This window comes from Heterodontus francisci, chromosome 19, assembly GCF_036365525.1.
Source record: "Heterodontus francisci isolate sHetFra1 chromosome 19, sHetFra1.hap1, whole genome shotgun sequence".
Classification (NCBI taxonomy): Eukaryota; Metazoa; Chordata; class Chondrichthyes; order Heterodontiformes; family Heterodontidae; genus Heterodontus; species Heterodontus francisci.
Window position 1 is genome coordinate 18,595,114 of NC_090389.1, and position 24,310 is coordinate 18,619,423.

Here is a 24,310-nt window from a genome sequence, read left to right on the forward strand (position 1 = left end):
TGAGAGAGAGAGATGGGAGGGGAGAGAGAGAGAGAGAGATGGGAGGGGAGAGAGAGAGAGAGAGATGGGAGGAGATAGGGAGAGAGAGAGATGGGAGGAGATAGGGAGAGAGAGAGATGGGAGGAGATAGGGAGAGAGAGAGATGGGAGGAGATAGGGAGAGAGAGAGATGGGAGGAGATAGGGAGAGAGAGAGATGGGAGGAGATAGGAGAGAGAGAGAGATGGGAGGAGATAGGGAGAGAGAGAGATGGGAGGAGATAGGGAGAGAGAGAGATGGGATGGAGAGGAGAGAGAGAGATGGGATGGAGAGAGAGAGAGATGGGATGGAGGAGAGAGAGAGATGGGATGGAGGAGAGAGAGAGATGGGAGAGAGAGAGAGAGAGATGGAGGAGAGAGAGAGAGAGAGAGGAGAGAGAGAGAGAGATGGGAGGAGAGAGAGAGAGAGATGGGAGGAGAGAGAGAGAGAGATGGGAGGAGAGAGAGAGAGAGATGGGAGGAGAGAGAGAGAGAGATGGGAGGAGAGAGAGAGAAGAGATGGAGGAGAGAGAGATGAGAGAGATGAGGAGAGAGAGATGGGAAGGAGAGAGAGAGAGATGGGAGGAGAGAGAGAGAGAGATGGGAGGAGAGAGAGAGAGAGATGGGAGGAGAGAGAGAGAGAGAGATGGAGGAGAGAGAGAGAGAGAGAGATGGGAGGAGAGAGAGAGAGAGATGGGAGGAGAGAGAGAGAGAGAGAGATGGGAGGAGAGAGAGAGAGAGAGAGATGGGAGGAGAGAGAGAGAGAGATGGGAGGAGAGAGAGAGAGAGAGAGATGGGAGGAGAGAGAGAGAGATGGAGGAGAGAGAGAGAGAGATGAGGAGGAGGAGAGAGAGAGAGATGGGAGGAGAGAGAGAGAGATGGGAGGAGAGAGAGAGAGAGATGGGAGGAGAGAGCGAGAGCGAGAGAGAGATGGGAGGGGAGAGAGATGGGAGGGGAGAGCGAGAGCGAGAGAGAGATGGGAGGGGAGAGAGATGGGAGGGGTGAGAGAGAGAGAGAGAGATGGGAGGGGTGAGAGAGAGAGAGAGATGGGAGGGGTGAGAGAGAGAGAGTGATGGGAGGGGTGAGAGAGAGAGAGAGATGCGAGCGGTGAGAGAGAGAGAGAGATGGGAGGGGTGAGAGAGAGAGAGAGATGGGCGGGGTGAGAGAGAGAGAGAGATGGGCGGGGTGAGAGAGAGAGAGAGATGGGAGGGGTGAGAGAGAGCGAGAGATGGAGGGTGAGAGAGAGAGAGAGATGGGAGGGGTGAGAGAGAGAGAGAGAGATGGGAGGGGTGAGAGAGAGAGAGAGAGATGGGAGGGGTGAGAGAGAGAGAGAGAGATGGGAGGGGTGAGAGAGAGAGAGAGAGATGGGAGGGGTGAGAGAGAGAGAGAGAGATGGGAGGGGTGAGAGAGAGAGAGAGAGATGGGAGGGGTGAGAGAGAGAGAGAGATGGGAGGGGAGAGGAGAGAGAGAGAGAGAGAGAGATGGGAGGGGAGGGGCGAGGAGAGAGAGAGAGAGATGGAGGGGAGGGGCGAGGAGAGAGAGAGAGAGATGGGAGGGGAGGGGCGAGGAGAGAGAGAGAGAGATGGGAGGGGAGGGGCGAGGAGAGAGAGAGAGAGATGGGAGGGGAGGGGCGAGGAGAGAGAGAGAGAGATGGGAGGGGAGGGGCGAGGAGAGAGAGAGAGAGATGGGTGGGGAGGGGCGAGGAGAGAGAGGGAGGGGAGAGAGAGAGGGGGAGGGGAGGGGGGAGAGAGAGAGAGAGAGAGAGAGAGATGGGAGGGGAGGGGAGAGGGAGAGAGAGAGAGAGATGGGAGGGGAGGGAGAGAGAGATGGGAGGGGAGGGAGAGAGAGAGATGGGAGGGGAGGAGAGAGAGAGATGGGAGGGGAGAGAGAGAGAGAGAGATGGGAGGGGAGAGAGAGAGAGAGAGATGGGAGGGGAGAGTGAGAGAGAGAGAGATGGGAGGGGAGAGAGAGAGAGAGAGAGAGATGGGAGGGGAGAGAGAGAGAGAGATGGGAGGGGAGAGAGAGAGATGGGAGGGCAGAGGGAGTGCAAGATGGGGGGTGCAGTGAGTGAGGGGCGGCAACTCCGGGGGGTGCGGGGAGGCACTACTCGGGGGCGGGGTGGTTGTTGGGCAAACTCGGAGTGGGGGACCACATGGGGGGAGGGAGCAACTCTGGTTGGGTGCGTGGGCGGGTGGCTGCGGGATGACACAGAGAGGGAGGTGGGGAGAGACAGAGAGGGAGCAATCAAGATCACTCCTGACAGTGGAACATATTTCTGAAATGGAGGAGAGAGAGAGAGATGGGAGGAGAGAGAGAGAGAGATGGGAGGAGAGAGAGAGAGAGATGGGAGGAGAGAGAGAGAGAGAGAGATGGGAGGAGAGAGAGAGAGAGAGAGATGGGAGGAGAGAGAGAGAGAGATGGGAGGAGAGAGAGAGAGAGAGAGATGGGAGGAGAGAGAGAGAGAGAGAGATGGGAGGAGAGAGAGAGAGAGAGATGGGAGGAGAGAGAGAGAGAGAGAGATGGGAGGAGAGAGAGAGAGATGGAGGAGAGAGAGAGAGATGGGAGGAGAGAGAGAGAGATGGGAGGAGAGAGAGAGAGAGAGATGGGAGGAGAGAGAGAGAGAGAGAGATGGGAGGAGAGAGAGAGAGAGAGATGGGAGGAGAGAGAGAGAGAGATGGGAGGAGAGAGAGAGAGAGAGAGATGGGAGGAGAGAGAGAGAGAGATGGGAGGAGAGAGAGAGAGATGGGAGGAGAGAGAGAGAGAGAGAGAGAGATGGGAGGAGAGAGAGAGAGAGAGATGGGAGGAGAGAGAGAGAGAGAGATGGGAGGAGAGAGAGAGAGAGAGATGGGAGGAGAGAGAGAGAGAGAGATGGGGAGGAGAGAGAGAGAGAGAGATGGGAGGGGGGAGAGAGCGAGAGATGGGAGGGGGGGAGAGAGCGAGAGATGGGAGGGGGGGAGAGAGCGAGAGATGGAGGGGGGGGAGAGAGCGAGAGATGGGAGGGGGGGGAGAGAGCGAGAGATGGGAGGGGGGAGAGAGCGAGAGATGGGAGGGGGGAGAGAGCGAGAGATGGGAGGGGAGAGAGAGAGCGAGAGCGAGAGAGAGATGGGAGGGGAGAGAGATGGGAGGGGAGAGCGAGAGCGAGAGAGAGATGGGAGGGGAGAGAGATGGGAGGGGTGAGAGAGAGAGAGAGAGATGGGAGGGGTGAGAGAGAGAGAGATGGGAGGGGTGAGAGAGAGAGAGATGGGCGGGGTGAGAGAGAGAGAGAGATGGGCGGGGTGAGAGAGAGAGAGAGATGGGCGGGGTGAGAGAGAGAGAGAGATGGGAGGGGTGAGAGAGAGAGAGAGATGGGAGGGGTGAGAGAGAGATGGGAGGGGTGAGAGAGAGATGGGAGGGGTGAGAGAGAGAGAGAGATGGGAGGGGTGAGAGAGAGAGAGAGAGATGGGAGGGGTGAGAGAGAGAGAGAGAGATGGGAGGGGTGAGAGAGAGAGATGGGAGGGGTGAGAGAGAGAGAGAGATGGGAGGGGAGAGGAGAGAGAGAGAGAGAGAGAGAGGGGAGGGGAGGGGAGAGAGAGAGAGAGATGGGAGGGGAGGGGCGAGGAGAGAGAGAGAGAGATGGGAGGGGAGGGGCGAGGAGAGAGAGAGAGAGATGGGAGGGGAGGGGCGAGGAGAGAGAGAGAGAGATGGGAGGGGAGGGGCGAGGAGAGAGAGAGAGAGATGGGTGGGGAGGGGCGAGGAGAGAGAGGGAGGGGAGAGAGAGAGGGGGAGGGGAGGGGGGAGAGAGAGAGAGAGAGTGAGAGAGAGATGGGAGGGGAGGGGAGAGGGAGAGAGAGAGAGAGATGGGAGGGGAGGGAGAGAGAGATGGGAGGGGAGGGAGAGAGAGAGATGGGAGGGGAGGGAGAGAGAGAGATGGGAGGGGAGAGAGAGAGAGAGAGATGGGAGGGGAGAGAGAGAGAGAGAGATGGGAGGGGAGAGAGAGAGAGAGAGATGGGAGGGGAGAGAGAGAGAGAGAGATGGGAGGGGAGAGTGAGAGAGAGAGAGATGGGAGGGGAGAGAGAGAGAGAGAGAGAGATGGGAGGGGAGAGGAGAGAGAGAGAGAGATGGGAGGGGAGAGAGAGAGATGGGAGGGCAGAGAGAGCGAGAGAGAGAGATGGGAGGGCAGAGGGAGTGCAAGATGGGGGGTGCAGTGAGTGAGGGGCGGCAACTCCGGGGGGTGCGGGGGAGGCCACTACTCGGGGGCGGGGTGGTTGTTGGGCAAACTCGGAGTGGGGGGACCACATGGGGGGAGGGAGCAACTCTGGTTGGGTGCGTGGGCGGGTGGCTGCGGGATGACACAGAGAGGGAGGTGGGGAGAGACAGAGAGGGAGCAATCAAGATCACTCCTGACAGTGGAACATATTTCTGAAATAATCCACATCGCTACAAGAAGTGTGTGGACCGACGTTGACTACTTATGCAAACAAAAAAAAGTACCAGTTAACTCACTAAATCAGTGTCCAACATCGTGACGAGGATATACGTCAGTAAATGAGTCTCCTCATTTAAAGCTTCTTCACAAAAATGTGCATTTGTTGTTTGGATGAATAGTGAGATCACTCTAGAATTGGCCTTTGTAGCCACTGCAGGCGCTGCTCCACACACCACTGAACTCTTCCAGGCGCTTACCCATTGTCTCTCGAGATAAGGAGGCCAAAGAAAGAAAGAAAGATCAATTTTTAATGGCTTTATCTTTCTGAAATTGTTTCACCAGCCTCCTATGTAAGACAAAAATTGTAACGTGGCCCCTGACATGAAATGGTTGGACACCTCTGCTCAAAGCCTTTAACCTTGTGTTTTAAAATAACATAGCTGCTAGGTTATTTTAAAACACAAGTTTAAAGGCTTGTATTATGTAAACTGCTTTTCTGTAGCTCCTTTTACAACCTCAGGACATCCTGAGGTGTGTTCCAGCCAGTCAGGTATTTTTGAAACTGTTGTAACTTAGGAAACTCAGGAGTAATGGGGCTGCACTGATGGTTCAGTGAGTTGCTGCCCGACATTGACAAGAAAATCCCAATCTCCAGTTTCTTCTGAGTTCACTGAGCTCAGAAGGGGCAGATGTTAGGCCACTGTAATTAACCTCAGTGCCCACAGTCTAGAGAGGGGAGAAATTCACCAACAATCCTGCTCATTTTACAAAGCACCTTTTTGGTCACATATTTCATATCTCTGTACACACGTGAGGACAGATGCTATTGTAATTATGAGCAAAGAATAAAAAAGTGTTTACTTGTATAGCACCTTATTACATCCTCATGGTGGCTGAAAGTGATTCACATCCAATGAGTTACTTATAAAAGTGAGTACACTTTTATGTAGACAAGAACGTCTAATCAAATGGTCCCAGATGCAGCAAATAAGACAAATGACCAGTTTTCCATTGTGTTGGTTATTTTTTTTATTCGTTCGTGGGATGTGGGTGTCGCTGGCTAGGCCAGCATTTATTGCCCATCCCTAATTGCATTTGGTGGTGCCACCTTGAACCGCTGCAGTCCTTGGGATGTATGTACACCCACAGCGCTGTAAGGAAGGGAGTTCCTGGATTTTGACCCAGCAACAGTGAAGGAACAGCGATATAGTTCCAAGTCAGGATGATGTGTGGCTTGGAGGGGAGCTTGCAGGTGGTGGTGTTCCCATGCATCTGCTACCCTTGTCCTTCTAGGTGGTAGAAGTCACGGGTTGGAAGGTGCTGCCGAAGGAGCCTTAGTGAGGTGTGATGGTGCACACTGCTGCCACTGCATCAGTGGTGGAGGGAGTGACTGTTGAAGGTGGTGGATGGGGTGCCAATCAAGCAGGCTGCTTTGTCCTGGATGGTGTCGAACTTCTTTGAGTGTTGTTGGAGCTGCACCCATCCAGACAAGTGGTGGAGAGTATTCCATCCCACTCTTGACTTGTGCCTTGTAGATGGTGGACAGGCACTGGGGAGACAAGAGGTGAGTTACCCTCTGCAGAATTCCCAGCCTCTGACCTGCTTTTGTAGCCATAGTATTTCTGTGGCTTGTCCAGTTGAGTTTCTAGTCAAGGGTAACCCCCAGGATGTTGATAGTGGGGGATTCAGTGATGGTAATGCCATTGAATATTAAGGGAAGATGTTTGAGATGGTCATTGCCCCGCACTTTTGTGGCATGGATATAACTTGCGACTCATCAGCCCAAGCCTGGATGTTATCCAAGTCTTGCTGCATATGGATTCGGGCTGCTTCAGTATCTGAGAGGTTGCAAATGATGCTGAACATTATGCAGTCATCAGCGAACATCCCCACTTCTGACCACCTGATGGAGGGATGGTCATTGATGAGGCAGCTGAAGATGGTTGGGCGGAGGACACTACCCTGAGGAACTCCTGCAGTGATGTCCTGGGACTGAGATGATTGACCTGCAACAACCACAACCATCTTCCTTTGTGCTAGGTATGACTCGAACCAACTGAGAGTTTTCCCCCTGATTTGCATTAACCTCAGTTTTGCTTGGGCTCCTTGATGCCATACTCGGTCAAATGCTGCCTTGATATCCAGGGCAGTCACTCTCACCTCACCTCTGGAGTTCAGTTCTTTTGTCCATGTTTGGACCAAGGCTGGTATGAGGTCAGGAGCTGAGTGGCCCTGGCGGAACCGAAACGGAGTGTCGGTAAACAGGTTATTGCTGCACAAGTCGCTTGACAGCACTGTTGACAACCCTTCCATCACTTTGCTGATGATCAAGAGTAGACTGAAAGGGTGGTAATTGGCCAGGTTGGATTTGACCTGCTTTTTGTGCACAGGACATACCTGGGCAATTTTCCACATTGTCGGGTAGATGCCAGTGTTGTAGCTGTACTGGCACAGCTTGGCTAGACACAGCTAGTTCTGGAGCACAAGTCTTCAGTACTATTGCTGGAATGTTGTCAGGACCCATAGCCTTTGCAGTATCCAGTGCCTTCAGCCATTTCTTGCTATCACGTGGAGTGAATCGGATTAGCTGAAGACTGGCATCTGTCATGCTGGGGACCTCAGGAGGAGACCAAGATGGATCATCAACTTGGCGCTTCTGGCTGAAGATGAATGCAAATGCTTCAGCTTTATCTTTTGCGCAGATGTGCTGGGCTCCCCCATTGTTGAGAATGGGGATATTTGTGGAGCCTCCTCTTCCTATCAGTTGTTTAATTGTCCACCATTCACGACTGGATGTAGCAGGACTGCAGAACTGAGATCTGATCCGTTGGTTGTGGGATCGCTTAGCCCTATGACATGCTGCTTCCGTGTTTGGCATGCACGTTGTAGCTTCAACAGGCTGACACCTCATTTTTAGCGATCCCCGGTGCTGCTCCTGACATGTCCTCCTGCACTCTTCATTGAACCAGGGTTGGTCCCCTGGCTTGATGGTAATGGTAGAGTGGGGTATATGCCAGGCCATGAGGTTACAGATTGTGGTTGAATACAATTCTACTGCTGCTGACCCACAGCACCTCATGGATATCCAGTTTTTGAGTTGCTAGATTTGTTCGAAATCTATCCCATTTAGCATAGTGGTAGTGCCACATAACACGATATAGGGTATCCTCAATGTGAAGACAGGACTTTGCCTCCAGAAGGCCTGTGCGGTAGTCAGTCCTACCAATACTGTCATGGACAGCTGCTTCTGCGACAGGTAGGTTGGTGAGGACAAGGTCAAGTAGGTTTTCCCTCTTGTTGGTTCCCTCACCACCTGCCGCAGACCCAGTCTAGCAGCTATGTCCTTTAGGACTTTGCCACCTCAGTCAGTCGCAGTGCTACTGTGGTACTCATGGTGATGGACATTGAAGTCCCCCACCCAGAGAACATTCTGTGCCCTTGGTACCCTCAGTGCTTCCTCCAATTGGTGTTCAACATGGTAGTTCAACTGGTTCATCAGCCGAGGGGTGCGGGCAGCAGGGGGGTGGGGGGGTGTTGCTGGTGAGGTGCGGGTGGTGGCAGTAGGTCGCAATCAGCAGGAAATTTCCTTGTCCATGTTTGACCTGATGCCATGAGACTTCACAGGGTCCGGAGTCAATGTTGAGAACTCCCAGGGCAACTCGCTCCCGACTGTGTACCACTATGCCACCACCACTGGTGGCTCTGCCCTGCCGGTGGGACAGAGCATACCCAGGGATGGTGATTGCAGTGTCTGGGACATTGTTAGGTCTGATTCCGTGAGCATGACTATGTCAGGCTGTTGCTTGATTAGTCTGTGGGACTGCTCTCCCAATTTTGGCAGATGTTAGTAAGGAGGACTTTGCAGGGTCGGCAGGGCTGGGTTTGTCGTTATTGGTTCCAGTCCCTAGGTTGATGCCACGAGGTCCATCCAGTTTCATTCCCTTTCTTAGGCTTTGTAGCGGTTTAATACAACTGAGAGGCTTGCTCGGCCATTTCAGAGGGCCCTTAAGAGTCAACCACATTGCGGTGGATCTGGAGTCTAATGTAGGCCAGGCCAGATAAGGAGGGCAGATTTTCTTCCCTAAAGGACATTAGTGAACCAGATGGGTTTTTACAACAATCAACAATGATTTCATGGTCACAACTGGACTAGTTTTTAATTCCAGATTTATTAATTGAATTCAAATTCCACCATCTGCCATGGTGGGATTCGAACCTATGCCCCCAGAGCATTAGCGTGGAGCTCTGGGTTACTCGTCTCTTGTGATATTACCATTACACCCCCTAAAGCAGGGGTTAAAGCAGGGATGTTGACCAGGACAAGGGAATATTCCCTCTTCCTCTTCAAATAGTGCCTTCTGATTATTTACATGCATCTGAAAAGGCCGTCAGCCTGAGGTTAATGGCTCATCCAAAACTGTGTCTCCCACAGTGCAGTGCCATCCTGAGTTGTATGCTGAAATCCTGGAACGTAGCTTGAACCCACAGCCTACTGACTACAAGGCAAAAGTGCTATCAGCTGAGCCCTGAGTCAAGCTATGCTTGTGTAGCCTGCAAACATCGAGTACCTATGCTGATATAAAATTAATGGCCACTTCATTGAGGTACTGGATGGCTGTTGGCACTACTGGAGCCATGAACTCCAGCAAGAGTCAGCATTTTCAAGAGGTAAGGGAAAGAAACTGAGGTCATGACCTTCGGGAGAGGTGAAGAGAAAGAAACGGAGACAAGACTTGCATTTATATAGCGCTTTATATGACCACCGGATGTCTCAAAGCACTTTACAGCTAATGAAGTACTTTTGAAGTGTAAAGAAAGAAACTGAGGTCATCGCCTTCAGGAGAGGTGAGGAAAGGAACTGGAGTCAGACCCGGGAGGAGTAAAAGAAAGAACTGAGGGAAAGAAATGGGTCATCACCTTCAAGAGAGATGGGGGAAGACTACGTAGTTTTCATATTTATGTACATCGAAGAAGGATAGTTTCAATTATTTTGCCAAGTATTGATGTAAAGCTAATTGGCTTGTCCTGTTGACAAAGGTCTAATTTGTCCCCATTTTCACTGCAATGAAGTCTCCCTAGGATATATGCTATCAGCCCAAGGGATTTGTTAGTCTTCAGTCACTTTTTTTTAAAGTCCCTCCTCCACACTAATCTCAAAATATTCAATAATCATACCACAATAGATAGCAAACTAGGATATTCTTCTCTGATGTGTGTAAAATATATATACAGCCCACCTGGTAAAGTGAAAATGGGGCATGTTTAAAAGGCACAAATATCCAGTTCACATCCCACTGGGAATCTCTTTTTAGACCCCTGGATTATACTATTGTATGATTAGGTACTGAGAGTGTAGGCACACTTCTGAACCTAAGATCCGCGATCACTTGTGGGAGTGACCAGTCCAGCTGTACCAATGAGAATATCTGCAGGTAACTCTTTAAGTTTATAACCACCCTATAATTGTACCAGACGTGTTGCTGTCCCCTGGTGCTCAATATCAAACGTTTAGGAAGAGTTTGTAAACTGCTGCTAGAATTTTTTTTTAAACTATCACCTCTTTGGTTGTAGACCAGCAGAGAACAGACTCCATTAAAAGCTCACCATTGCCTCACAGTGCAGACAGGCCCACGGAAGTCAAAATGGAGGATGGAAAAGAGTCCCCGGGGTCCTGTGACAAGAAGGAGAAATTTCCAGGGAGTGGAAGCAATGAACAAAATATTGCAGAAAAATATTCCCCTAAGGTAAGTGACTGACAATTGCTGCAATAAATGGAAGGATTTAGTTAGATCAGAAGGTAATTGCACTGCCCAGTGTGGTTCTGAGCCACATGACAAAGGACATCCCCGGTTTCATCTCCAGTCTATATTGAATTAGGTGCAGGGGCAGTGGTAAGGGCTCTACAGTTAGTCGTACTGCCCCAGGTTAAGTAAAGGCAAAGTTAACCAGATGCACCTGGTGCCATCAGTGAGCCATGCTGGATAGTGAACATTGATTAAGAGCAACATGCCTAGGTAATGGAGGATTGCTGACAGCATGAACTATACCCTATCAAAAGAGACATCAGCTTCAAGAGTAGAGAAAGGAAGAGAAAACTAGTATAATGCCAAAGATTGTGCTGTAGCCTGCCATTCTGTCCTCACCTGGGATGGCTAGGACCCAGTGTTACTGTATTAGTTACTAGTTACTCTATTATTTCTAGTTACTAATTATATTGATCCCATTGCTACTGCCTCCTTCAGGCACAGTTCTGAACAGCTAGGCTGGGAAAGGGGAAGAGAGCTCACCTGACTATCTGGGTGTGAATTGCTTAAAGGGGCAGTGCCCTTGATTAATTTGCCCTGTGTAATGATGGCAATTCATATTTGTACATAGAAAGTGAATGAGGAGATGATCCAATGAGTGAGCAGGATCAAATCGCGATTACTCTCAAGAGCTGTGAAGACTTGTTTAGTGAAAAACAAAAGTTTCAGCAGTTTTATTTCTAATTTTGTACGTTTTTCCTCCTGGCAGCAGGTGTGACACGGGGAGATGGTGTGTTTATTGTTCAATAACTGAGTTTTTTCTGTCTGGAAACATATTCCTCTCCCACTTCACTAATTTTTATATTGGTTCCAGGAGCTGCTGGCCTTATTGAAGTGTGTGGAGGCTGAGATCTCTAACTGCGAGGTATGCCTTAAGGAGGAGGTGGAAAAGCGCAAGAAATACAAGGTGAATAGAAATGATATCTACACTCTCTCGCTCCTAGCGGGTAAAAGCACTGCCTGATACTAAGCCATTTATACCATCGGTCATTCGATGTCAAACCTCACACCTTCAATGACCACTGAGAAAGGTGTGTTCTTCAACCTATGATCCAGGTTGACTCACTGGAGATGAAATTTGACTTTGACAGTAATGCAGAGTGGCCAACAACAAATCGTTCACCCATTTTGGACCCAAATTTATTTTCAACTGATGTTCATGAGAAGGAAAATCAGGCAAAGGTTGTGAGGTGTTTTTAATCATCCTGCTTAACTTCATGAGAGGAGAAAAACTAACAATGGGAAGGATATCTTTAAATGCTAGGTCTGGAATTGAAGCTGCTCTTGAACAGTAAAGATTGACAACCATTGCTGGACATCATGTATTAAATTGTCACTGATTTATTTGTTTTACAAACCTTTTATAAGCAGGTCTTGTCAGTGACGTTTTTGTGTTATTTTCAATCAGATTGATGATCAGCGAAGGACCCACAATTACGATGAGTTCATCTGTACTTTCATCTCGATGCTGTCTCAAGAAGGTAAGGGGGACTGTTTGCCAAAGCCTTTGAGGCCATTTGAGTCCCTTTTAAATCGGGAAAAGCACTGTTCCATCATTTCACAGGTGGTTAGTTCCAGCCTGACGTGCCTGTTCTGTATGTAAGTGTCTGGTGCATTACAGTCTCAGCACCTTTTGCATCCTTCAAGGTGGCACTTTATGGGACTAATCACTGATTTAGTACATACAATGGGGGGGGGTCTGTAAAAGCTGTACTTTTAAGTTAACTAATGCATTCAGTCATCTTTCTGCACAGAGCAACTGTCCTCATTGTCAAATGTTACTTGCTTCCTTTCCTGACCCAGTCCTGTACTCAGTAGGAACTATTAGTGTTAACAGTGAGTATTGACTGGGAAGTTTAATTGAGTTCTCATAGCAAGGGAATGGGTGGTACAGCCTTTCACCCTGGGCTCAAAACCAGCCTTGACAGATGCCATCAAAGTTTCCCTCTGCTGGCTGTACAGAAAGTGGGCTTGGACCCCCACTTTGGAAAAAAATTTGCAATCTCACTCAGGAGGGCCTCTACTGGACTGGTTTGGGAATTTGAAAAATGGTTTCTCGGGTGCTCTTCTGACAGCAGGTACTGAGTAAATAGTGTTACTTTGCATCCAACCTGAGAGTATTGACGCTGGAAATCCAATAGTGTTTCAGTCCCCAGTTCTAAAATCCCCTGTGTTAATAGGACAGAATTTACGGAAGGAAACCCTAATTGGGAAACCGAGGGGCAATCTTACTCAAACAGCCCCTAACAATGAATGTTGGAGCTAGGGAACCTGTACACAAGTCGTTAAAGTAGGTATTCAGAGTCGCTCAAATAATCTGCCCTGCTACACAGGCAATGTTGTGTTAGCATCCAAGTTTATGCAGAGGGTGTAAATTAAAAAAAAATACATCTAATTCTTTGAATGGAGACCACACTTCCAGACTGAACACCTTGTGTGTAGTTTAATATCAGTTTTGTTCACAATTAGGTTGATTGTACTTTGGGTTGGCTGAGTGACAGTTTTTCTGGGGAAAGCAATGCTGCTAGCCAGCAGAGATGTGCTGCTGAATGTGACATGGAAAGGATGCTTGGTCAAAATCAGTGTTGCTCAAGGTGAATTGCAATCTAACTGATTAACAGATCCCTGAGTTATTGATCACTGCCATCTTATTCACCCGATAGGAATGCTGGCCAGCCTTGTGGAGCAGAACATCTCAGTGCGGAGGAGACAGGGTGTGAGCATCGGACGCCTGCACAAACAGCGCAAGCCGGACCGGCGGAAACGTTCACGACCTTATAAACCGAAGCGGCAGTGACACTTGCAACCCCACAAATGCCCAGGCACCTGCATCTTCAGCATCAGACCCATCCCTCCAAGACTGACAAGCAGTTACTGAGGCTCACTGGATTCACTCCCATCACAGACACTTGACAGGAATGCAAGACAATTACACTAACTTTGGATCTGGTTTAGAAAATTAAACCATCAACAGTCCAACAAAACTAAGCGTGGGATCAGTCAATACTGGGGCCAGCTAGTGATATAAACAGCTGCTTTTTAAGAATGGATCAACCATCAACAGAATCCTTGTGCTCTTCCCAGCACTGTTCAGTGCTTGCAAGCAGAACAGTACCAAATACATGGGAATTACAACCTTGTTCCGGTCCTCTACAGTGTACGCACTCTCTGAATTAGCTCGATTTATTCTTTATTCCACCCTGCACCATCCAAATTCAAGCTTTTCTCTAAATTCCCTGTCTTTGGAAGTGCATTTATATTGGGGATTGGTTAAAGGACACTGTTACACGCGACTGACTACTTGAAGGGACTAGGTTGCTTGCCCTGCAATAAACAAACGTGGGAATAAACAAAGACTGGAATAAAGCCCTGTTTATTCAGAGGGTAACAATTCCTATTTTGAATTAAATGTTGGTTCAAATTAAAGAGCACTTTTTTAAAGTTGGGTGGAGTCCATGATTAATTGAAACAGATCAGGATTAAAAATAGATGATTCCTGTGGTTAAAATGGACAGGTCATTTGGTGTAATTGTGTTGTGTTGATGTCTGGCTCAGCTCCAGTTCAATGACACGGTGATTACTATTAATCGGAAGCTAGATCTCCTGTACTGTTACTCAGTGTTTGCAATGGCTCGTCCAGAGCCCAAGCCTGACAGGTGTCTCCCTATGGTTATAATACGGCAAAATTACTGAAGCAACATATATATGACTGGCACAAGATAAAACTATTACACCTCTTACTGACACTGAAAGATACAGGCCTCACAGGTATAAGCGGAGGAATGGGACTGACTGGCTTGCTCAACAGAGAGCCCACACAGACTCGATGGGCTGAATGGCCTCCTGTGCAATAAATGATTCCATGACTCTATAATATCTGTAATACTATTCACCAACCACTTTACAATAGTCAAGGTGCAAGTAACCTTGTTCCCTCCTCAAAACCTCCTCTTCCCAGTTACTTGCATTATAAAATATAAATATATATTGCTCTATTCCCATGGTGGATTTGAACTATCACCTTGAAATGCATGTACTTTATTTTGAAAGATCATTCGCCGTGGTTCAGGTGTGGACAACTGACCTCCTTCAGCCTCAATATCCAATATCTATTAAACAGTGCCCTCGGGTCCTAATGCAAACATCAGTTCCCCTCAGTGCTACTAACAGAAAAAAGGCTCATTCCAAAGATGCAGTCAGCTCAGAAATTTTATTTAATGTCCTAAAATTGTACAAAAATCTGGAGAGAAAAAATGTAAATTTCCTGGAGAAGGCTTGAAAGTGATGTATCCCACGGGTCAGACCTGAGACCAGTTCAGTTTTCGATGTATATATTGATGAATTGTACTTGGGCATAGGAAACATAATGGCAAAATCTGCTTACAACACCAAAGCAAGGAGGTTGGCAAACAGCAAGAAGGACTGTGAAAGACTTGAAGAGGATACAGACAGAATGGACAGACAGCTAGCAGATGCAATTCAATGTGGAGAAGCATTTTGGAATAATAAATGAATGGTAATATGAATTCAAATGAAAGATGGTGAATAATGTAGGTGACATGCCTAAAGGTGAAAATGCATAATCTCCTGAAAGTGCAAGTGCCTGTAAATAAAACCATAGAAAAAGCAGACAGCATCTTGGGTAAAGGCATAAAGTAGAAGAGCAATGAAGTGATTAATTTTACAGAACATTGTTTAAGCCACAGTTAGACCACTGTGTGCAATTTTGGTTACTGTATTATGGAAAGGGCATTAACGTCATAAGGGCAGTATAGTGTAGATTCACCAGGATGCTGCCAGGGTAGGCAAACTATAATAAGTGATTTTTCTGTAGAAGAGTTAGAAGTGGTGTATCCCAAGGATCAGATCTGAGTCCACTTGAGAGTGATTGCACAGAGTGGTCGTAAACAGAATGTAAAAGTTGGGCATTTGTTGAATTCGTGGGCGAGTAGCTCTCACACTGAAATTTAGTTTACCATTTTGAACTTAACGTGGAACTTAACTAACTTGCATTTTGTTTTTGTTTCACAGTTTTTGCACAGAAGCTGCCTGTAAGTAGCAGTTGACTGTCAATCATCTGTAAGTGATTGGCTGAATAGGAGCTAATTACTTTGAGGAGGAAGCTGAGTCACTACTTGTAACTTGGGTGTGGCTCAAAAAGGTGTATGAAAGTAAGCGGTATTGCTGATGTACAGAGTGGTCATAAACAGATTGTGAAAGTTGGAAATTTAGTGAGAGTGGGAATTAGGTGCAGAGAGGGCAAGGAGTTGCTCCAATACCTGTTGTGGTCCATGTAAGCTTGAAACAGTAAGTATTTATCATTTTGTCCAGTATTTTATTGCATCTTGCAAGTCAGTGTGTAGAAAAAGAAAAACTTAGAACAAACTAAAAAGTAGAGAAAATAATATTAAGTAACCTAGGCTAAGATATGGCAGAGCATCTTGTGTCTGGACTGCAGTATGTGGAAGCTGGTGAACTGTGAGACTGTCCCGAGCGAACATATCTGCAGTAAATGTCTGTCTTAAATCTCTCTGGTTCAGAGTTATTGAGCTGGAGTGTGAGTTGGAATCAATCTGACACAAGAGAGGGCGAGAAGTGGTATTTGGACAGTTGCTCCAGACCTCGGTCACAACTCGTAGAGAGGTGCAGGCTCAGAACAGGGTTGGTGTGACTGATAGTGTGCTAGAGTAAGGGGAACACAAGTAAAATAGAGAACAAGGATCCATAGAAACTGATACTATCCAACATGTACAATATACTTGATACCTGTGAGGATAAAAGTAAAGGCTGTCAAAAGGACAGCCAGAATGTGGACAATGGCACCTTGGAGCAGGAGGCTGTCCAAAGAGAGGAGGAGAAGCCTAATGTGATAATTGTAGGGGATTCAATAATAAGGAGGATGGATAGCAGGATTGAGAGATCTATGTGGTATGTTGCCTACCTAGTGCCAGAGTGAAGGACAACACAAACCAGCTTGCAAGGATATTAGAGAGGGAAGGGGCAGATGCAGTTGTTGTGATCCATGTTGGGACCAACAACATAGGAAAAAGGAAGCAAGAGGTCCTGTTTGGAGAGTACCAGGAGCTTGGAGCTAAATTCAAAAGCAAGACCTCAAGGGTTATAATCAGTGGATCATTACCCAAACCACATGCAAATTGGCATCAGGTTAAGCAGATAAGGGAGGTGAACATATGGCTGAAGGAATGGTGTGGGAAGGAGGAGTTCCTTTTTATGTGATAGTAAAACTAGTATTGGGGCAGGAAAGTACTCTACCGTTGGTACAGACTCCACCTGAACCAGGCTGGGACCAAGCTTGTAGCGGAAAGGAAAAATAGGGCACTCACAAGGATTAAAACTAGTAGGTGATGGGGGGGGGGGGGGGGGGGGGCAGGGGGCTCAGATGGAAAAGGTAGTATAAATAATTGTTCAAAAACAAATGAAAGGGAAGAGAGTAAAGTAACAGTCAGAAATTGTGCTTTAGGCTCTACTGGTAAAGGGAAAACTAAAAGATGTAAAGTAATTAAACTAGGAGAGAGAAATGAGAAATGTGAGAAAAACATTAGAGCAGACAGTCAGGTTAGTGGTTGTGTCCCAAATAAGAATTCTTTATACGAATGCATGGGGTATAAGGAACAAATTGAATGAATTACATGTGCAAATTCAACTAGAGGTGACAACACGATACTGAGACATGCTGCAAGACAGGACTGGGAAAGATAGAGAAAATGGTAGAGGGGAGAAGTAGCATTAGTGATCAAAGATGAGATTACTTCAATAATAAGAGAGGATATAATCAGAGGTAAAAACAGAAAGTGTTGGAAATATTCAGGTCAGGCAGCCTCTGTGGAGAGAGAAGCAGAGTTAACATTTCAGGTCTGTGATGTTGCATCAGAACAGTTCTGATGAAAGGTCACAGACCTGAAATGTTAACTCTGCTTCTCTTATCTGCTGAGTATTTCCAGCACTTTCTATTTTTATTTCAGATTTCCAGCATCTGCAGTATTTTACTTTTATAATCAGAGGTAAGCAGATAGAAAAGACTTTATTTTAATAATTAAGAAATAGGAAAGGATTTAAGATTAGTGGGAGTTGTGAATAAGCCTCCTGCTGGCAGCTGTGAAGTCGCAGATTGTATTAATGCAGAGATCAGATAAGCAGATATGTAGACAGTTTTTGGAAAGATGTAAAAGCAACAGGGTTGTTGTGGTGGGTGATTTTAACTTCCCCTATATTGACTGGGACTCGCTTAGTGCTAGGGACTTGGATGGGGCAGAATTTGTAAGGACCATCCAGGAGGGCTTCTTGAAACAATATTTAGATAGTCCAACTAGGGAAGGGGCCGTACTGCACCTGGTATTGGGGAATGAGCCCGGCCAGGTGGTCGAAGTTTCAGTAGAGGAGCATTTCGGGAACAGTGACCATAATTCGGTAAGTTTTAAGGTACTTGTGGATAAGGATAAGAGTAGTCCTCGGGTGAAGGTGCAAAATTGGGGGAAGGCTAATTATAACAATTTTAGGCAGGAGCTGAAGAATTTAGATTGGGGGCGTCTGTTTGAGGGTAAATCAACATCTGACATGTGGGAGTCTTTCAAACGTCAGTTGATCAGAATCCAGGACCGGCATGTTCCTGTGAGGATGAAGGATAGGTTTGGCAAGTTTTGGGAACCTTGGATAATGAGGGATATTGTGAGCCTAGTCAAAAAGAAAAAGTAAGCATTCATAAGGGCTAGAAGGCTGGGAACAGACAAAGCTCTTGAGGGATATAAAGAAAGTAAGAAGGAATTTTAAGCAAGGAGTCAGGAGGGCTAAAAGGGGTCATGAAAAGTCATTGGCAAACAGGATTAAGGAGAATCCCAAGGCTTTTTATACATATATAAAGAGCAAGAGGGTAGCAGGGAAAGGGTTGGCCCACTCAAGGACAGAGGAGGGAATCTATGTGTGGAGCCAGAGGAAATGGGCGAGGTACTAAATGACCCAGACTCTCTACACACACTTCCCTAGGCTCATCTCCACCAAGTCCTTCTCTTTGGTGAATACTGACTTTGCATCAGTATTCACCAAAGAGAAGGACTTGGTGGATGATGAGTATAGGGGAGGGAGTGTAGATAGTCTGGGTCATGTCGATATCAAAAAGGAGATGTTGGGTGTCTTGAAAAACATTAAGGTAGATAAGTCCCCAAGACCTGATGGGATCTACCCCAGAATACTGAGGGAGGCAAGGGAGGAAATTGCTGGGGCCTTCACAGAAATCTTTGTATCCTCATTGGCTACAGGTGAGGTCCCAGAGGACTGGAGAATAGCCAATGTTGTTCCTTTGTTTAAGAAGGGTGGCAAGGATAATCCAGGAAATTACAGGCCGGTGAGCCTTACATCAGTGGTAGGGTAATTATTAGAGAGGATTCTTCAGGACAGGATTTACTCCCATTTGGAAACAAGTGGACTTATTAGCGAGAGGCAGCATGGTTTTATGAAGGGGAGGTCGTGTCTCACGAACTTGATCGAGTTTTTTGAGGAAGTGATGAAGATGATTGCTGAAGGAAGGGCAGTGGATGTTGTCTACATGGACTTCAGTAAAGCCTTTGACGAGGTCCCTCATGGCAGACTGGTACAAAAGGTGAAGTCACACGGGATCAGAGGTGAGCTGGCAAGGTGGATACAGAACTGGCTCGGTCATAGAAGACAGAGGGTAGCAGTGGAAAGGTGCTTTTCTGAATGGAGGGCTGTGACTTGTGTTCTGCAGGGATCAGTGCTGGGACCTTTGCTGTTTGTAGTATATATAAATGATTTGGAGGAAAATGTAGCTGGTCTGATTAGTAAGTTTGCAGACGACACAAAGGTTGGTGGAGTTGCGGATAGTGATGAGGATTGTCAGGATACAGCAGGATATAGATCGGTTGGAGACTTGGGCGGAGAAATGGCAGATGGAGTTTAAACCGGACAAATGTGAGGTAATGCATTTTGGAAGGTCTAATACAGGTGGGAAGTATACAGTAAATGGCAGAACCCTTAGGAATATTGACAGGCAGAGAGATCTGGGCGTACAGGTCCACAGATCACTGAAAGTGGCAACACAAGTGGATAAGGCAATTAAGGCATATGGCATGCTTGCCTTCATCGGTCGGGGCATTGAGTATAAAAATTGGCAAGTCATGCTGCAGCTGTACAGAACCTTAGTTAGGCCACACTTGGAATATTGCATACAATTCTGGTCGCCACGCTACCAGAAGGATGTGGAGGCTTTGGGGACAGTACAGAAGAGGTTTACCAGGATGTTGCCTGGTCTGGAGGGTATTAGCTATGAGGAGAGGTTGGATAAACTCGGATTGTTTTCACTGGAACGACGGAGGTGGAGGGGCGACATGATAGAGGTTTACAAAGTTATGAGTGGCATGGACAGAGTGGATAGTCAAAGAAGCTTTTTCCCAGGGTGGAAGAGTCAGTTACTAGGGGACATAGATTTAAGGTGCGAGGGGCAAAGTTTAGAGGGGATGTGCGAGGCAAGTTCTTTACACAGAGGGTGGTGAGTGCCTGGAACTTGCTGCCGGGGGAGGTGGTGGAAGCAGGTACGATAGCGACGTTTAAGAGGCATCTTGACAAATACATGAATAGGATGGGAATAGAGGGCTACAGACCCCAGAAGTGCAGAAGATTTTAGTTTAGACAGGTATCAAGATCGGCACAGGCTTGGAGGGCCGAATGGCCTGTTCCTGTGCTGTCCTGTTCTTTGTTCATGTAGCTTTGGCAGTGTTTTAATGGGGGATTTTAAATTTCACATAGATTGGGATAAGCAGACTAGCACGTCAGAAAGGTAGTGAATGATGTACTGTACTTAGATTTCAAGAAGGCATTTAATAAGGTGTCACATCAAAGGTCATTTGTGGAAAATAAAAGCTCATGGTGTAGGGGGTAACATTTTGGCATAGAAGATTGGCTAGCTAACAGGAAACAGATTAGGCATAAATGTGTCATTTTCTGGTTGTCAAGATGTAATGAGTGGTGTGCTACATGGATCAGTGCTGGGGCTTCAACTTTTTACACTTTTATATAAATGACTTGGATGAAGGAACCGAAGGTATGGTTGCTAAATTTGCTGATGACACAAAGATAGGTAGGAAAGTAAGTTGTGAAGAGGACGTAAGGAGGCTACAAAGGGATATAGATAGGTTAAGTGAGTGGGCAAAGATCTAACAAATGGAGTATAATGTGGGAAAATGTGAAATTGTCCACTTTGGCAGGAAGAATAAAAAAGCATATTATCTAAATGGTGAGAGATTGCAGAGCTCTGAGATGCAGAGGGATCTGGGTGTCCTAGTCCATGAATCGCAAAGATTAGTATTCAGGTACAGCAAGTAAATTGGAAAGCTGATAGAATGTTATCGTTTATTGCGAGGGGAATTGAATACAAAAGTAGGGAGATTATGCTTCAGTTATACAGGGCATTGGTGAGACCACATATGGAGTACTATATACAGTACTGGTCTCCTTATTTAAGGAAGGATGTAAATGTGTTGGAAGCAGTTCAGAGGAGGTTTACAAGACTAATACCTGGAATGGGCAGGCTTTCTTGTGAGGAAAGGTTGGACATGCTAGGCTTGTATCCACTGGAGCTTAAAAGAGTGAGAGGCGACTTGATTGAAACATATACGATTCTGAGGAGTCTTGACAAGTGGAAAGGATGTCTCCTCTTGTGGGAGAATCTAGAACTAGCGGTCACTGTTTAAAAATAAGGGGTTGCTCATTTAGGACAGAGATGATGTCATGCAGACCCCCCCACCTGCCAATAATGAGGCATATTAATTTTGTCATATGAACATTGATTTGAAAACTGTTGCTGAAGTGAAGAAAGGATTTGTTTTAAAAAAAATCACCAGGCCTTTGGCAGGAAAGACATTGTGCATATTAACAGGCAGTGCTTGTGCAGACAAAGCGGTTACTTCCGTTATCCAATTTAACCCACAATGGACTTTGAGCTCCCTCACCTTCAATGTCTGGTGCTCAAATTTCAGGATGACTGCTGGGATGGCCGAATCTACAAACAGACGTGGTCAGACCTGCTGATCATGTGACTAGCTTGCTTGGCAACCTGATTTTTCTGAATTATACAAACAGTTTGAATTCAGACTGCAGACTGCTCCTGGACTGAGGAAGACCTCTCCTGTCTGTCTGTTCCCATCTTTCTCACTGAACTCCAAATCCACTGAAGACACATGAACCCCAAGAGAGAAAAGTCTCCAACAGCGAACAAGGTTTCAGAAGAATACTGGGCCCCACTGAAAAGCAAGATGTACCTACAATCAAGGACTCTACAGTGAGCTCGAAGAACCGTAACAAAAACCCTCTTCAGATATTGCCTCAAACTCTTCCACTTCATTTTTCTGCTCTTTTCTGTCTCTATCTGCATGTGTGTATCGCGTTGGCATGCTAGCGTGGGCGTGTCGTGTATCCGTAGGCGTTAACCGAATTAGAGTTTAATAACCTTTCTTCTTTAAACCTAAGAAAACCTGTTTGTGCTGCTTTCTTTGCCTTATAATTGGAAAGCAGTGAACAAGGAGGAGCTAAAAACACGGTGTGTTTAAAAATAAAACCCTGTTACGGTAAGACCAGGTGAAGGCCGAGAGGGACCCCTAGACACCTTTCTCACTTTAATAGATGAGGAGAATTTTTTTCTCTGAGGGAGATGAGTCTTTGGAACTCTCTTCCTCAAAAGGCGGTGGAAACAGAATCTTTGAATATTTTTAAGGCAGAGGTAGATAGATTCTTGATAAGCCGGGGGTGAAAGGTTATTGGGGGTAGGCGGGAATTTTGAGTTGAGGTTACAATCAGATCAGCCATGATCTTGTTGAATGGTGCAGCAGGCTTGATGAGCCGAGTGGCCTACTCCTGCTCCTAATTCGTTTGTTCTTATGGATTTCTTGCGTGTGTCCAGGATAGTTTTAGGCAACAACGTGTCTCAGAACCAACAAGGGGGCATGCCATATTTGACTTAGTAATGAGCCTGATTTAGTCAACAGCTTTACAGTGCTTGAACATTTATCTAATAGCAATCATAACCTGATCGAGTTCAACATAGTGTTTGAATAGAGGATATGTGAAACAGCTACTAAGATTTTAGATTTAGGGTAAGGCTGTTTTCAATGGCATGCGCCAGAGACTGTCCACAGTAAATTGGGCAAATCTGTTAGGGTGTAAAAAGACAGAAGATCAGTGGGAGGTGTTCAAAAAAGAATTTAACATGATACAGAAGCAGTTTATAGCACCAAGAGGCAAGAGCTGTACTTTCCACATAAGGCAGCCATGGACAACTAGAGGTAAGAGAAATGAAACTAAAAGAAAAAGCTTACATAAACGTTAAAAATAGCATAGATCCTGGTGAATGGGAGAGATTAAAAAAAAACTGGCAAAGGGTGACTGAACAGGTAGAGCTACAAAAAGAGAATACGAAAAGAAACCTGCAAGAGATATCAAAATCAACACAAAACATTTTTTAATTACACTAGGAAAAAGATGGTGGTCAGGAGCAATGTGAGCCACTTGAAAATTTGTAGTGATATTGTCAATGAATGTAAGGTAATGGTGGACATGTTGAATAATTACTTTGTGTCAGTATTTACAGTAGAGGGAGAAATTAGCATGTCAGACATCCCCAAACAAACTAATATTGAATCAGGGGCAGGGACTCACCAAAATTAACATAAACAAAATAACAGTAATGGAGATAATAATGGCACCAAAAAATTACAAAACCCCAGGACCAGACAGTTTTTGACTCAGGGTTTCAAAGCAAGCAAGTAAGTGAAAATATTGTGTTCTCAATTCAGGAACCAGTCCTTTAGTTTGTAAAATTGTGCATGTCAATGCTGCTATTTAAGAAAGCAGGGAATTATAGACCAGTTAGCCTAACATCTGTTGTCCGTAAATGACTACAGTCTATAATTAAGGATAGAGTGTCTGCACTCCTTGAAAATATTCAGCTGATCATTGAGAGCCAGCATGGATTTGTACATGGTAGGTCATTCCTGACACATCTGATTGTATTTTTTGAAGAGGTGACATTTGATAAAATCTCTCATAAGAGACTATTGGCTAAAGTTGAAGCTAGTGTAATTGAAGGCAAATTATTGGCCTGGTGAAGAAATTAGCTGAGCAGCAGGAGATAAAGCATAGGGATGATGGGTACGTACTCTCATTGGCAGAATGTGACAGTTATGTCCTCAACTATTCACCCTATTTATTAATGACTTGGATCATGGGAAAGCCGCAGATCCAAGTTTGCCAATGACACAAAGGTAGGTGGCATTGTAAGTGGTGTAGATGGAGCCTATTACAAAGATCAATAAGTGAATGGACAAAACTTTGGGCAAATGGATTTTAATGTAAATAAATGTGAGATGTTCCACTTTGGACCTAAAAAGGATAGGACAGGGTACTTTCTAAATTGTGAAAAGCTTGAAACAGTGGAGGCCCAAAGAGATTTGGAGGTCGAGGTACACAGATGGTTAAAATATCATGAACAGGTACAGAAAATAATTTTTAATAAGTTAATGGAATGCTGGCCTTTATATCTAGAGGACTAGAATACAAGGTTGGGGTGGAGAGGTAGAAGTCATGCTTCAGCTATAGAAAACCTGGAATATTGTGAGCAGTTCTGGGCACTACACCTAAGGAAGAAAATATTGGCCTGGGGGGTTGATGGGGGTGGGGGGAGTGCAGTGTAGATTACCAGAATGATCCCTGGACTCCAAGGGTTAAATTACAGGAGCAATTATACAAATTAGGGTGTATTCCCTGGAATTTAGATGGTAAACGGGTGATCAGATTGAATTTTTCAAGATATTGAGGGGAACAGATAGGGTGGATTAGGAGAAACTATTTCTGCTAGCTGGTGGGTCTAGGACTAAAGGGTATAGGCTAAAAATTAAAGCCAGGCCTTTCAGGAATGAAATTAGGAAATACGTTTACACTCGAAGGATGGTAGAAGTTTAGAACTCTCCTCCACAAATGGCAAATGATGTTCGTTCAATTGTTAATTTAAATCTGAGATTGATTTTTTTTATTAACCTAAGGTATTATGGGGCAAAGGTGGGTA

The 24,310-nt window shown here is 46.1% G+C and overlaps 1 protein-coding gene across 1 annotated transcript in view; it reads left to right on the top strand.

Moving 5' to 3' along the window:
- bap1 (BRCA1 associated deubiquitinase 1) overlaps positions 1 to 14,788 on the top strand; it is a 51,818-nt gene extending 37,030 nt beyond the window's left edge. The window contains exons 12-15 of the mRNA XM_068052257.1: positions 9,992 to 10,164; positions 11,039 to 11,131; positions 11,633 to 11,705; positions 12,888 to 14,788. Of these exons, the coding sequence (XP_067908358.1) occupies positions 9,992 to 10,164; positions 11,039 to 11,131; positions 11,633 to 11,705; positions 12,888 to 13,021 (473 nt within the window). The 3' untranslated portion in view covers positions 13,022 to 14,788. The remainder of the gene's footprint in view (positions 1 to 9,991; positions 10,165 to 11,038; positions 11,132 to 11,632; positions 11,706 to 12,887) is intronic.
- The last annotated feature ends 9,522 nt before the right edge of the window (positions 14,789 to 24,310 follow it).